Here is a 12819-nt window from a genome sequence, read left to right on the forward strand (position 1 = left end):
TCAGTGCTGCCACACACCACACCAGAGCCTGTGCTCTGGCTCCCCCCGCCGACAGTTTTACCAGCAATTCCCAAAAGGTCGTAGAGGGTAGGGAAAAAACAGAAACCAATTTATTTCAATTCATTCCTGTAAAGTGGCCCAGCAAATCTATCTAAATGCTTTCAAGGAGAACACCAGGCACTTAACCAACTTCCACAGAATCTAATAGTATTTTAGGATAGTTACATAAAAAGCCTTTTTGGAGTGGGTGAAATATATAAAAGCTACTATCACAAGAATTTATCTTTTTTTAAAAATAGCATACTGAAATCAACGTTTTTAATCTCTGCCAGAAGCTGCAGAGTGAAACAGTTTAAAAAGCGGGGCAAGTAATGCTCCTACAAATGGAAATGTTCTCTAATATTACAAATCAATCAAATAGGAAGGAAAAAATAGCTATGAGCTTTTCTTTCACTATTGAGAAAAGATCCTTACAAAAAGGCTAATAAGAAAATTAAGCAGAGATGCTTCAGAATATAGTACATAAACATATTAAAAATTCTGTCAAGGAAAAAAAGTTGGTTCCATAGAAACTTTTGTGTATTACCAACAACAGCAAGGTGCAAAAATATTGGTACACCTAATTAGAACTGTTAGAATTTAATAAAAGCTAGAGCAGTTCAATATATTTTTAAAAGTAAAACAGTAAAAAAATTATTTTAGGCAAACAAACCAAAAAGATTTTCTCTATGCTACAGCTGAAGTGACAAGTAAAATCTACATTGACAACCATCACAGAACACACATTCCAAGGAACAAATCCAAAAAACTTTAAATGTAGTCAACAAGCTTTCCATGGACTCAATACTGCTATTTACTACATATTCAAGTAAAACACTCCAATAAAGCCTGCAAAATAAAATCAGAAAAAGTGGATTTCATTTCAGGAGACAACTAAGACCAAGCATGAGCATGACAACATTATAAAATAAAGCATTTCTGAAGCGCTAATTAATAAAGCATAGCTCAATATACAAGAGTGATCAGAACTAATGAAAAGAAATACAATATATATAGTATATCAGAACTAATATTCAGAACTAATAAAAAGAAATACTTTCATATGCAACATATTGTATACAGGGCTAACAGAAATATCCACCGCTAATTTAGAGCAAATCAAATACATTAACGATGCAAATACTTGTGAAGCAAGAAAGACATCAAACACTAACTGGCATATTTTGGAATAAAACATCCTCCAATAGCAGGCAATCCTCATCCATGGTCTGAAAAAGGATACTGAAACACAACAGTACTCATTCTGATTTCTGCATAGAAATCTCTAACTTGCTCCAAACCTACTGGTTTGAACTACTTAGATGCCTGGCGCCCAAACAGTGGTTTAACTCTTTCCAATCTATATATAACATCCACATCTTCTATCATATAATTTCCTGTTTAAACTCTACCATGGACCTCAAATCTTTAGGAAAAAATAAACACAAATTTAGCCTACAGTAAAGAACTATCTCACCTGGATTTAATGAGGGGCTGGGTTACCCATTTCTTCAATCTTCGACGTCCAAAGGAAGTTTTAGTATGATCCAAGACCCAGAGTAGGCTTCCTTTTGTTTTCATATCAGTCTAAAACAGTAAAAAAAGCACCATTACTTTTAACTGAATAATCAGTTACTTAAAGATCTTAACTATACTCCTTAAACATTCTGTTTAGGCTTTAAGACAGAGCAACTGTATGTTTACAGATCTTGTTCACCAACAATGCCTTACATAAAGTACCTCCAGCAATCGTAAGATACTTAAGTATGTTTTTCCTTTAGACAGAAATTTTTTTTAGAAAACGACTGGAATAATTTACACATGTTAAATTAAGTCTGCAGATAAAGGTCGGTGCAGTAGCACAAAAGAAAAACAAACCCTACTACAGTCCTATGACTTGTCTGCAGTTGCTCAAGAACTCAAACTTTAGGAAAGTTCTTTGCTAGTGAAAGTGCAATAAGGTTCCTAATTCATACTAACAGCCAGCACAGATTAACTTTCGTTTATGCCTCTGAAAATGTACTCCTCCTCCTTCAGTTCAATCCCATACAGAAGAATTTAAACCTGTGTGATATTTGGAAACTAACTTCATTGGCAACAACATGTCAAGCAACTATGAAGATCTCAGCATTTCTTAAAAAAAGAAAAAAAAATGTTTTTAAATGTCAGCTGTCCTTACCTGATTCTGTAAAATTTCAAGATTTTTCATTGTTGTCCCATTAATTGTCATGTATTCAGTTTCACTTGACAGGCGTTTGAAATTGCTGGGGAGAGGAATTTCATGTTATATTTTAAATTAAGGCATAGACATAATGGTAAAAACACTGTCAAGTTTCTCACATTAGAGAATTCATTCGTTATCCAAAATAAAAAGTAATCAAGACATTAAAATCTATTCAAATAAATAAAAGAACTGAATACTTACAACTTAGTTTAATTTACTGTTTAGGAAAACAAGATTTATGACTCAATTCCCAGTTTCCTACAATGACTCTGACACAGCCCAGAAGAAAATCCTACTCTCCTATTATCTAATCCTAATGCACTAACTGGTTAAAGAAGTGCCCCTTCTTCAGTCTATGATGAAACTGAAAAAGTACTTGTTTTTGTTAGTGTTCTGTTACTGTAAGATGAAGGTCAGGGATAGGACTAAGAATATTTCAAGAGTAGAACAGACTTTAAACACATCATCAAAACAGTGTATCAAAAGACATATTCTTACTTTTCACTACTACTACAAATTTAAATTGGCGTTAGTACAATTACTTAGGAAAACTAAAACATATTTAAACTACTTTATTTTTAATCTGAAATAACTATGACTGAAATTACCCGACTTGTTCACACTCCCTAACAGAACAGATGAGACCAACCCAAAGGTTGTGTTGGCTTAGAACAAACATTAATAAAATAATTGTATTGTATTGTATGTGTGGTCATATTAGATAGGAAAATTATTCCAGAGTCAGACATACACATGTGGTAGCCGGGACCACAAAGTGCAAGATCCTCACTAAATGCTTCTGACAAATCAAGTCGTGATTGTCTAGGTTAATCATACTGCTGACTGCCCTTTGCACAAAATCTAGGACACTCTTTATTGTCTTAGACTAAGGAGAATTACTTGCTAGGTACAATTTAAAACTGCTTTCTTGACTTTTCACAAGTTTTTTTTCACTGCATTCAATTTTAATCACTCTGGGAAAGCACTCAAATGCTCAAACTTTTGTTTTAGGCATACACAGCTGCATTATTGCTATATTAAAAACAAAAATTGTAAAAAAACTTTCAGAAACATGAAATATTCAGAGACTAATCTTATATATTTATGTTGTATGCAGGTGTTGGGGCCTACTAGCATATTTCCTAAATAATGAGTCATAGGAGAAGTATTTTCCACACACAACCAAAAAAAAGGTGGCAGCAGCCCCTTTAACTGATGCCCTAAAGAATTTCAGTGACGGTTTGGAAGTAAGCTTGACTCTGAACTGCACCCATTGTCATAATTATTCTGATTTAGTATGCTATCCCAGCAACCAACAAAGCTGACCAGCAAAACAAAACCTTGGAGGCAAAAGAAGCAGCAAGTCTTCAAAGTATACAAAACTATAAGCAACAAAACAATACTTCCTTTTATTATCTTCAACTGCTGACGCTTGCAAACATTAAATAGGAATGATTTATCCTTATGATCTGCAACATATCCTACCCACTCTTTCCAAAGCACCTCTTCTGTATCTGGGACTTGGCTAAACTGCAGTTTCCCCATTTACTGCATTTCAGTTTGCCTGTAGTCTCTAAAAGCCAGCAGTGTAGGAACCATGGCTGAAAATGGAAAGGATGCTTTTGGCTGTTTCTATTAACCCGCAATCACCCACATGTGAGTTTCAAGATTGCCTATTTCCTGGCTCTAGTGCTTCCCCACTTCACTTGCCTCCAGAGCACTTCACACCCTGTGTTGTTTCACAGCAAGCTTGCTCTCTGTTGGTATCTGAAGACCACTAACTCTACTCCATTGCAGAGTATATTTACTATTCTTTCAGAATTAGATGTGCCAAAGTTGCTCTCACAGCATAAATTATGTGTGTTTTGTATTATCCAGGTATTTGCGTTACCTGAGCTCCTCAACCCTGCTATTAACCCTGATAACTGAGAGCTGAGAGCACATGAGTAACAGCCAGGATCAACTGCCGTATATGCCCAACCAACAATTCCAGATGTCACTGCACAGAACATGTTTTGCTTCCACCCACTCATCTTCCTTCAGCTTGGGATCAGAACTTGATAAAAACGTGAACAGACTCTTTGTAGGATATTTAGGGACAAAATGGCATAAGAAGGTGGCTGTAAACAAATACTAAGTCATCCCTGCCGGTTTTGCAGCAAGGATGTCAACAACCCCCTTGTGAGAAATTCTAATGTGCTGCTCTCAACCATATCCTGCATCAGTAAATAACAACCCTTCAAAATCACATCAACTAAATGACAATGCAGTAGTTCCTTCTGTAGGTGACAGTGACCTGGGTTTCAAAGGACAGGTTTGCAACTGTAAAGTACTTAAACAGCACAGAACAGAATTGACATGAGCAAGGCAAGGTGGGATCATGCCATCTGAGTCAAGGAAAACAAAGAGAGGAAACAAAAAGAAACACAAGCCTCTAGTAAGGTTTAGGACAGTTCTGAGGAATACTCATGAGGAAGAGGTTCCTACTCATGAAATGACATTTCAGAGTAGAACCACACTTGATGATGAGTATTAAAAGGTAAATATGATTGCTTTAGGACAGTAAACTACATCCTCAGACTTTGATTATTCTGTCTCACCCGTGCATCATCTTGGTTATTCTGCCTCCCAAGAAGCTTGAGGTGAAAGGCACCTTTTGTGCTTTATTCATTATTCTCTCCACAGAAGATATTATATATCATTTTGTACTTAGTAACCCACCCTAATTGAATGCATGTTATTCAGATCAGTAGTTCTCAACAACTTTAATTTTGCAAATCTGTACAATCTTTCCAGCAAAGCTGCAAGGCACTGCATTGAAAGCCTACTAAGCAGCAGATTTTCTGTGCTCAATTACCTTTTACAGACCTCTGGAGTCTGTGTCTTTGAGATTTCGAAGGGTGAATAAACCACTGAACAAAGCTATATGTTTAGACAAGAGTTGCAGAAATCCCCATTCAGCTTTAAGAAGTAAAAACAAGCCTCTCAATTTCTCAGAAAGATACTTACTACAGTCTAAGTAGCGAAGGACATCAAGCTCAGACTATGTTTTGTATTTAATTAACCAGTTTTAAATTTATTAGCAAATTATTGCTACAGGGATAGAACTTCTGATCTGGAGCTGTGATGCAACAGGAATCCAGAAACTTCCACCTAAACCAATAACAACCTAAAAAAACACACACAAAAATAAGAAATATGAAGCCAAGAACAAGAACAGAAATCAGAGGACCTAGGAAGAATTAAGAGAAACAGAAACAGACCCCATCAATTTTATCTTGAATTAGTCTTCTTTTTCTCCACTGGACTCACCCCAAGCAGTGGGCCTGCAACCTTGCTCTACCCAGACGTCAGCAGCCTCTTGGCCCACTTTCCTTGTACACAGCCTCAGTACTCCTACAAGCTCCAAATGTCCACCACGCAGGAGGGCCCACCTGCTGCTCTTCTGTAGTCTTAGAAGAGATGGAATATCCTGTCCTAAGCACCTCTTCTTAGTGTCTGAAAATCATGTCTTCCCTTTATCAGCCCTTCACGCTCCTGAGCTGACTTTGAAATCTCCCAAAATCATTTCAGTATGCCCTTTCTCACAGTGACAGTGGGTAATAAAATAGATGCATTGTCTTGTACACCTTCTGTTTCTGATGTTATCAGCACTCAAGAGATATGAAAGCCTTATGAACACCATTCCCTCGAGTTTGGTGACATTCCCCCGAAAACCCAAGGATGTTCACCATTTTAAGCTGAAGAACTTGTATTTTGACTTCTCTGTCAATTTCGTCTCCCTAACTCCCTTCCACCCCTACTACAAAGTACAATCAAACACTTCTCCTCTCCTTGAATTCTTTCCCTCTTCTCCCTCAAAGCCATTTTAACCCTCTCCTCACCTTTTTCACTTCTGCCTCTGTCTATATTCTCTGCTCAATAGCCCTGCAGTTGCAAAGCTACTCCCCTCCTTCAGAAAGATACCTGTCTCTTTCATTCCCTGCATTTCTTGAAGTTCATGTATCACTGCAGTCTCTCTCTTCTGTGTCCAATATGCTGGAAAACATGCAGCTAAATTTAAAACACACTTAGACATCTCCCAGCAACTGCGATGAAAATTATGATTTTTCAAGCAATACTGGGTACTCTACTGGTATTTGGAAACCTCTCCTAGCTGTGTACCAGCTTCTTGTCAAAAGCCAGTGAAGGTGTCTCTGTATGCAAAGGTCTTAAATCATGTTGATTAAAAAAAGTTTGTATCATTCATTGTTAGATCCACTCTCACTTGCTGTTAGAGCTCTAATGCAGTCTGTGCGTGTTCCAGGGTCTGCTGTGGCAGAAATCTTTTCTCCTTTTTAGGATTTTGCTTTATTTATTTAGGATCTGAAAAAGTGGATTTAAAAGCTTTACCTGAATATTAAAACATAATTCGTCCCTCCCAGTAATGAAGAATCCTCATCACTTACTGAATTCACTTTATGAATCTTATTGTTAAATTGAGCTGGAACTTTGTCCAGCTGAGAGAAGAGTGTTTATCTGAAGAGGGAACAGAGATGCAAGGAATTCTTTTGTCACTCTTCCTATCAGGTAGGTCCTTTTCATCCTGATCTGTGTCACTTACATTAATAAACTGGAAACTATCTCACAAGTCTAACTTCATGCTCACTGACTCATCAGTATATGCTCACTGACCTGAATTCTCTTAGGAATTTTAAGTTGCTTGACAGTACTATGGAAGCCTCTCTCTTCTATTTCCTGCAGAATCACAGAGGATTTGTAAGCCTGGCACCCTTTGCATAAATGGCTCTCCCTTCTCAGTAATTAGACAGTATTTTGTTGGCATTAGGAAAAATACTAAAGTTGAGTTTGCCTCAGTACTTGCCTCACTGTTTCAATATATGTGACACACTAAAACCAGCAAGCAGAATTCAGTATCAGAACAGTCAAAGCAGTAAAGGGTTTAGAAATAAATGTAGTAGAATCCAAGCTCCTGCGCACAGGAACAAAGTTACCTCAAGGAATGCATTTTATTTCTTTACAGCCTATCACCAAGGTATCAAACAGTTCATTGCCTTTCCACTCAGGTGCTTGTACATTCACAGGAAGTCAGTTAAAGCAACCTTCAGCAGGCAAATGTCAACTCTTAAGATTTAGTGCTTTTCCTTTCCGGTCTGTAATTATACTTGATTTTAAGATGCAGTTCCTAGAAATGTGACTGACCGCTGCTAGGTAAGCCTTCACATAATGTTGTTTGTCCTTTGCTTCTGAATTCTACATAAAAGATGTATTTTCTGTTTCCCCCATGTGAAAGAACATTCACCTTGTGTGCAATCGCACGTAACACACTGTGACACCAGTGACCTGAAAGTGGAATGGCATTTCCTTGCAGTTCACTTTCTTCAGAAACTCTCAAGAAGATTTATCCTGCTCCCTTCCTTGCCACCCAAGTATTTAAAAAAAAGAAAAAAGAAAGAAAAAAGGAAAAAAAAAAGAAAAAGAAAAAAAAAACCAAAGAAAATGGAAACAAGCAAGCCTATGAAAGAGGATGAGCAGGAATACAACAGGTCAGAACACTCTTTGGTGGATGAGGCATGGGAGATAGCTTAAAAGACACCACAGCAATTCTTTCTGTTAACATTTTGATAGCACTTGAAGAGGGAAAGGGCTAAGGTAGAAAATTTATTCCAAAAACCAGAAAAAACAGGTATATGTAATTTCTAGATATTTTAGTAGGCATCTTAGAGAAGTTTAAAACTGGTATCTGCAGTCAGTTTTTTATTGCAGCTGCATTTTTAAAAACCTGTAAATGTTGGTGGCCCTTCATAGTAAGGTTTGCAACTGCAGTTATCTCATACAAACATGTGAACAATCTACAACTGATGACATATTTCTAAGGTTCCAGTTTGTAGCCAGACTTACTTTGTTAAAGCCTGTCTACTTACTGGACAGAAGAATACTGAAAGAACCAAGAGAATATTTTGCACAGGATCCACAACAGATAAAGCTGTTTTATTAAAGCATTTAATAAGCTTCAATTATTTTTTCAAACTTACGACAGGTAGGATTGCCATCTTTTGTACTTGTGCAAGACAGGATAAAAAGATGCTTGAGTGGCAGTATTTCAATTTTCATTTGATTCCACCTGCATAATCCTGTTACAAATTTTGAGTACTCAACTGAGCATATCTAATAAACCTAAGTGTTGTGACTACAAAAGGGAAGACAAGATTATTTCCATTTCTGTGTGGTTTTGTAGTAATCTTGCACAAATGGTGATGTTCTATGACCAATGTTTTGCATGGTTGTTCCAAAGCCAGGGTGTGTTGAATGTCTGTTTTATTTGTAACAGATAACTAGATTCACTATCTCAGACCTGCTGAGTACAGTCTAAACATTACAACACATTAGCATTTATACCTCCTTATACACCTCTGGCAAAATGAAACAACTGCAAAGCTAAATTACAGGTGAGTTTTGTTGTTCGTTGTGGTTTTTTTAAAGCTGCCAAAAAGCCCAAAACTTTATTCAGGGTAAAACTGAGGTTGAGATATGATGGCTGAGGCTGACTAACAAACCTAAAACTTCCCTCCTACTATCTTCCAGTGTTGCACCCTATTTGATTTCAATACTTTTGGCAGCAGTACAAGTTTATTTACATTACTGATAGTAATGTCTAGACAAACATATTTCATTAAGATATTCATGAAACATCATGCGGGGGAAAATAACCCCCAAAACACTTGATTCTTCTAGTTCTGATTAAGAGTTTAAATGTAAAGTAGAATTTTTAAAAAGACTATGTTGACCGCTCTAGCAGGAGGGTTCATTACATTGAAGGGAAGTTGTCTGATAAAACTGACTAGAGAACAATGGTACATCTATTGGTGCTGTGAATTGGAAGTTTATATAAGGCAACTTACCTTGGATGGTAAAGCATCCTTTCCAAATTAAATTCTTTGAGGTATGCAATTATTGCTGCCAGAGAGCAAACAACAGGCTTATCCAAGCTTAGTATTACAGATAGTTTTTGAGGACCTAAAAAAAACCCATCTCATTGTTTACCATGCAACATATTTCAGAAAAAGCTATTCTTCAATTTAAATAAATAGAAATCTGTAATATATGCACACTGTTCTATGATATCTATAAATCAACATAAAGTGAGGTTCCAAAACAACAGATATGGTTCCAAAGAATGTAGAACATTACAATAATGTAAACACTTAAAAACAGTTGACTCCACGATTTTGCTTCATAAAAATGACTAACTTGGTGTAGGAAATTTGTAAATGTACAAACAAATAAAAATTCTGGACTCTCCATTACTGTAGGCAACATCTGTGTAAGTTAAAAAGGAACAAACGGGCCTTGGCACATGTGCTAATGATTTATCTGCCTTGGCCAGTCTGTAGAATATGGTTCCATCTTTGTGAGACAGCTATTCGTATCTGACAGCGCCCTAACACAGCCCTTGTTCCAGTTGAAACAATAGGAAAATTCACTGCATAATATCTCAACATTAACTGGTATTTTTAAAACCTTATTTAGTTTTCTTTTCAGAGATGTTTTAAAGCTGTTCTTAGACTGTTAACACACACAAGAAGTTGAACATTTCAGATGTTGAATAATTTCCCTCAGTTGCTACATACATGTAAATTTAAACCTGCCTAAACACACATCTTCAAGATTTTTTTTTAAAAAGGCATGTTAACCCTATATTCATTTCTATTTAAATAATGTTAATTTTCAAGATTCACCTCCTTCAACTCAATAAAGATCCCAGTGTACAGAAAATTCAGCAAAAGTGGCAGAAGGCCTGAATGGATGAACATGATGCTCCCAAATAGCTCAAACGTAAGAAAGGAGGAGTACGAGAGGTGGAAGCAGGAACAAGTGATCCAGGAAGAATACAGAGAATGTTCAAGCTTGCAGGTTGACAAAGGACATGGATGAGGCTGAGAAACTCAGTGCCTTCTTTGTTCTGGGCTTTACTGGTAAGATGTGTTTTAAGGAACACAAGGTCTCTCAGACCAGTGGAAAATTCTGAAGCATTGAACATTTGTCCTTAACAGAGGAGGAGCAAGTTAGGGAACACTTAACCAAATTGGACATTGACAAGTTCGTGAGACCTGATGAGGTATACCCACATGTATTCCTTATCTGTGTAAAAGCTAAGAGGATGGATTTTTATCTGTGCAAAAGTGTAAGGCTGAGCTATACACACAGGTTCCAATAGTGCCTAAACAGAGCAGGCGGCCTACGGGGAGTTGTAATACACAACTCAGTCTTGGGCTGCTTTTAAGCTCTTTGTCTGCGGAGACACCTCATGGGGAGCTGTGTAGATGGCTCCGACTTGAGTTGTGTTGTAAACAGACTGAAGCGGGCACTTCACAAAACCTGAAAAACTTGTATGGAGCCTTGCTAAGCCTTGGCTTCCTTCCACAAACATATGTCCTGAGTCCCAATCAAACCACTACTCAAACTGTTTGACAAGCCCTAAGGGTCCGCATTTGGTTTCGATGGGCCAAGACAATGGGAATATGCAAGAGATAGGGCCGGAGGTGTCAGGCCCAGCCCTGCATCCTGTCACACACATCAGCAAAATGAACCAAATAAAAGCCCTGGCATTCGAGCTAATATTGGGAGCCCTTCCTCCAACCTTAGGAGGAGACCCTTCCCCCTTAGCCGGGCGGCTGGCTGAGGTAATGTATTGGGAGCCCTTACCTGAGAGACGGGGTAAGTGGCTATTTGATATGTTTTAAGTGTGTCGTTCTGGGTGACTAACGTATGGGTAATATTTTGTGTGCTTGTGAGCTGTGATCCTATGTTTTAGGGAAGCCACAGTGGTTGTAATAAGAGTATTTTGTGGATCTTTGTGATCGTAGGGAAGCTAATTGCCTACGGCGAGTGTAACCGTGGGGTTTGTGACTGTTGTAGATCATTTTATTGTGTGTTGGCAGCAGAGTATTTTATGGATCTTTGTGATTGTAATATTTTGTGTGCTTGTGAGCTGTGATCCTATGTTTTAGGGAAGCCACAGTGGTTGTAGTAAGAGTATTTTGTGGATCTTTTGTGATTGTAATCAGTGTGGTCATACTTCCAAACTGCAATAGTGAATTCCCCATTGTATCCAACAATAACCTGCAAGTGACGTACTGAATCTGCATTCTGGTTTTTTTTTTTTAGAATAAATTACTATTAATTCTATTTTAAAAGCCTGTGGTTCAGTGTCTTTCCGTCACATTAATTGGCGTAGTCGGCAGGATACAATGGAGGAACTTTTTGCAGAAACATGGTTGTAGACCATCTCTCCTGGATAAGGCAAAGGAAAAGTCAGGAGACAGTGTTGGAGTTTGTGAAAAAGACGTACGGTTAGGTACGCAGTGAGTGCGGGGGCCCGGATCCGCGGGTCATTGTGTTTATAATTGGGGTTTTCATAACCATTGTTAAGCTTTGTGTGTGCAAGAAGTTTTTGTGCCCGGTACCGTGTGTTGGAGAGGTTTGTGTGAGAAGTTTTCTTTTGTTTTGTTTTGGTTTTGAGTAAACAAGCCAGTCTGACTGCGGGCGAGTGCTGATCCTCCACAAGGAGAGCAGCTGGGGACGGACAAAGTGAATGGCAGATTTAAACTGTTAGTGTAAGGGAAATGAGTTTTGAACCAGGTGTTGTTTCCTGGTGCTCTGTATGCGGATCTAAGGATTTTTGTGTATCTGTAAACTGTTGTTTGTATGTTCTGTATGTAAGCAGGACGTTGTGATGCAATTTGGAAGCAATCTTTGGTGTGATGAATGAGAGGAAGATTGGTCTGATTGGGATGGCGGTTTTGGTTCGAGCCAGCTTGAGCAAGTGGTGTGTATGGATTTGAAAAGCGATAAAAATCGGTGGTGTATGGGAGGAGGACTGTTAAGAGAGCTTTTAGGTCTCCCGACCAGGGTCAGGAACGGGTCTTTGCCTGTTTTGTGAACAATGTGGTTTGTGTATGATGTTGCCCTTTGAGTTGTGTAACGTAACTGTGTAACTACAGTGTGACCTCCTGAGAGTGAATAGGGGAAACTTGGATACTAAGGTGTGGCCCTCTCAGGATGTATTGCCCCTGTGAAGTTTGTACCTAATTATAGGATGGCCGCCCCTAAGGCAGTCAATATCTAATGATGTCTCTTCCCTGGCCCAGGGGATAGGTAAGACAATCTTGAGATGCACTGATCTCGTCCCTTACCCCAGGGACAGGATTGGGTGAACAACTGCTAGCTCCTATAAATTATCTGGGCTGGCTGAATCAGTGCAAAAAGGCTGTGTGTATACAAGCCATGTATGAGCGTGGGAGACAGGATGTTCCCCTTGCTGCTCCAATTGACCCCACCCGCCTTAAACCATTGATTAGGGGTCTCCTGGATGCCTTGAAAAACTATATGCAAACCCTAAAGGAAAAGATTGCACGGACAATTGACTGTAATGCTCACAACCCAAACCAGCTACAGCCTGTTTTAACGTGGGGGGAGCTATTACAAGAAATGGTGATTTACGGCAGAGAGATGGGCTGGTTAGAAGAGAGGGTCCAAATTTGCAGCGCCGGGTC

General features: G+C 38.4%; 1 protein-coding gene and 1 pseudogene across 2 annotated transcripts in view; both read right to left on the reverse strand.

The window, feature by feature from the left end:
- The window catches only part of LOC311199749 (tubulin polyglutamylase TTLL13-like), a 176020-nt pseudogene that overhangs the window by 120136 nt on the left and 43065 nt on the right, over positions 1-12819 (reverse strand). The window lies entirely within an intron of this gene.
- LOC311199712 (DNA mismatch repair protein Msh3-like) overlaps positions 1-12819 on the reverse strand; it is a gene marked incomplete at its 5' end in the record, with an annotated part of 87783 nt that overhangs the window by 56438 nt on the left and 18526 nt on the right. Inside the window, 3 exons of the mRNA XM_084273849.1 lie at positions 1517-1626; positions 2219-2303; positions 9166-9280. Of these exons, the coding sequence (XP_084129975.1) occupies positions 1517-1626; positions 2219-2303; positions 9166-9280 (310 nt within the window). The remainder of the gene's footprint in view (positions 1-1516; positions 1627-2218; positions 2304-9165; positions 9281-12819) is intronic.

The sequence above is a fragment of the Gallinula chloropus genome (assembly GCF_964237585.1).
Source record: "Gallinula chloropus genome assembly, chromosome: 21".
NCBI classification, from domain to species: domain Eukaryota; kingdom Metazoa; phylum Chordata; class Aves; order Gruiformes; family Rallidae; genus Gallinula; species Gallinula chloropus.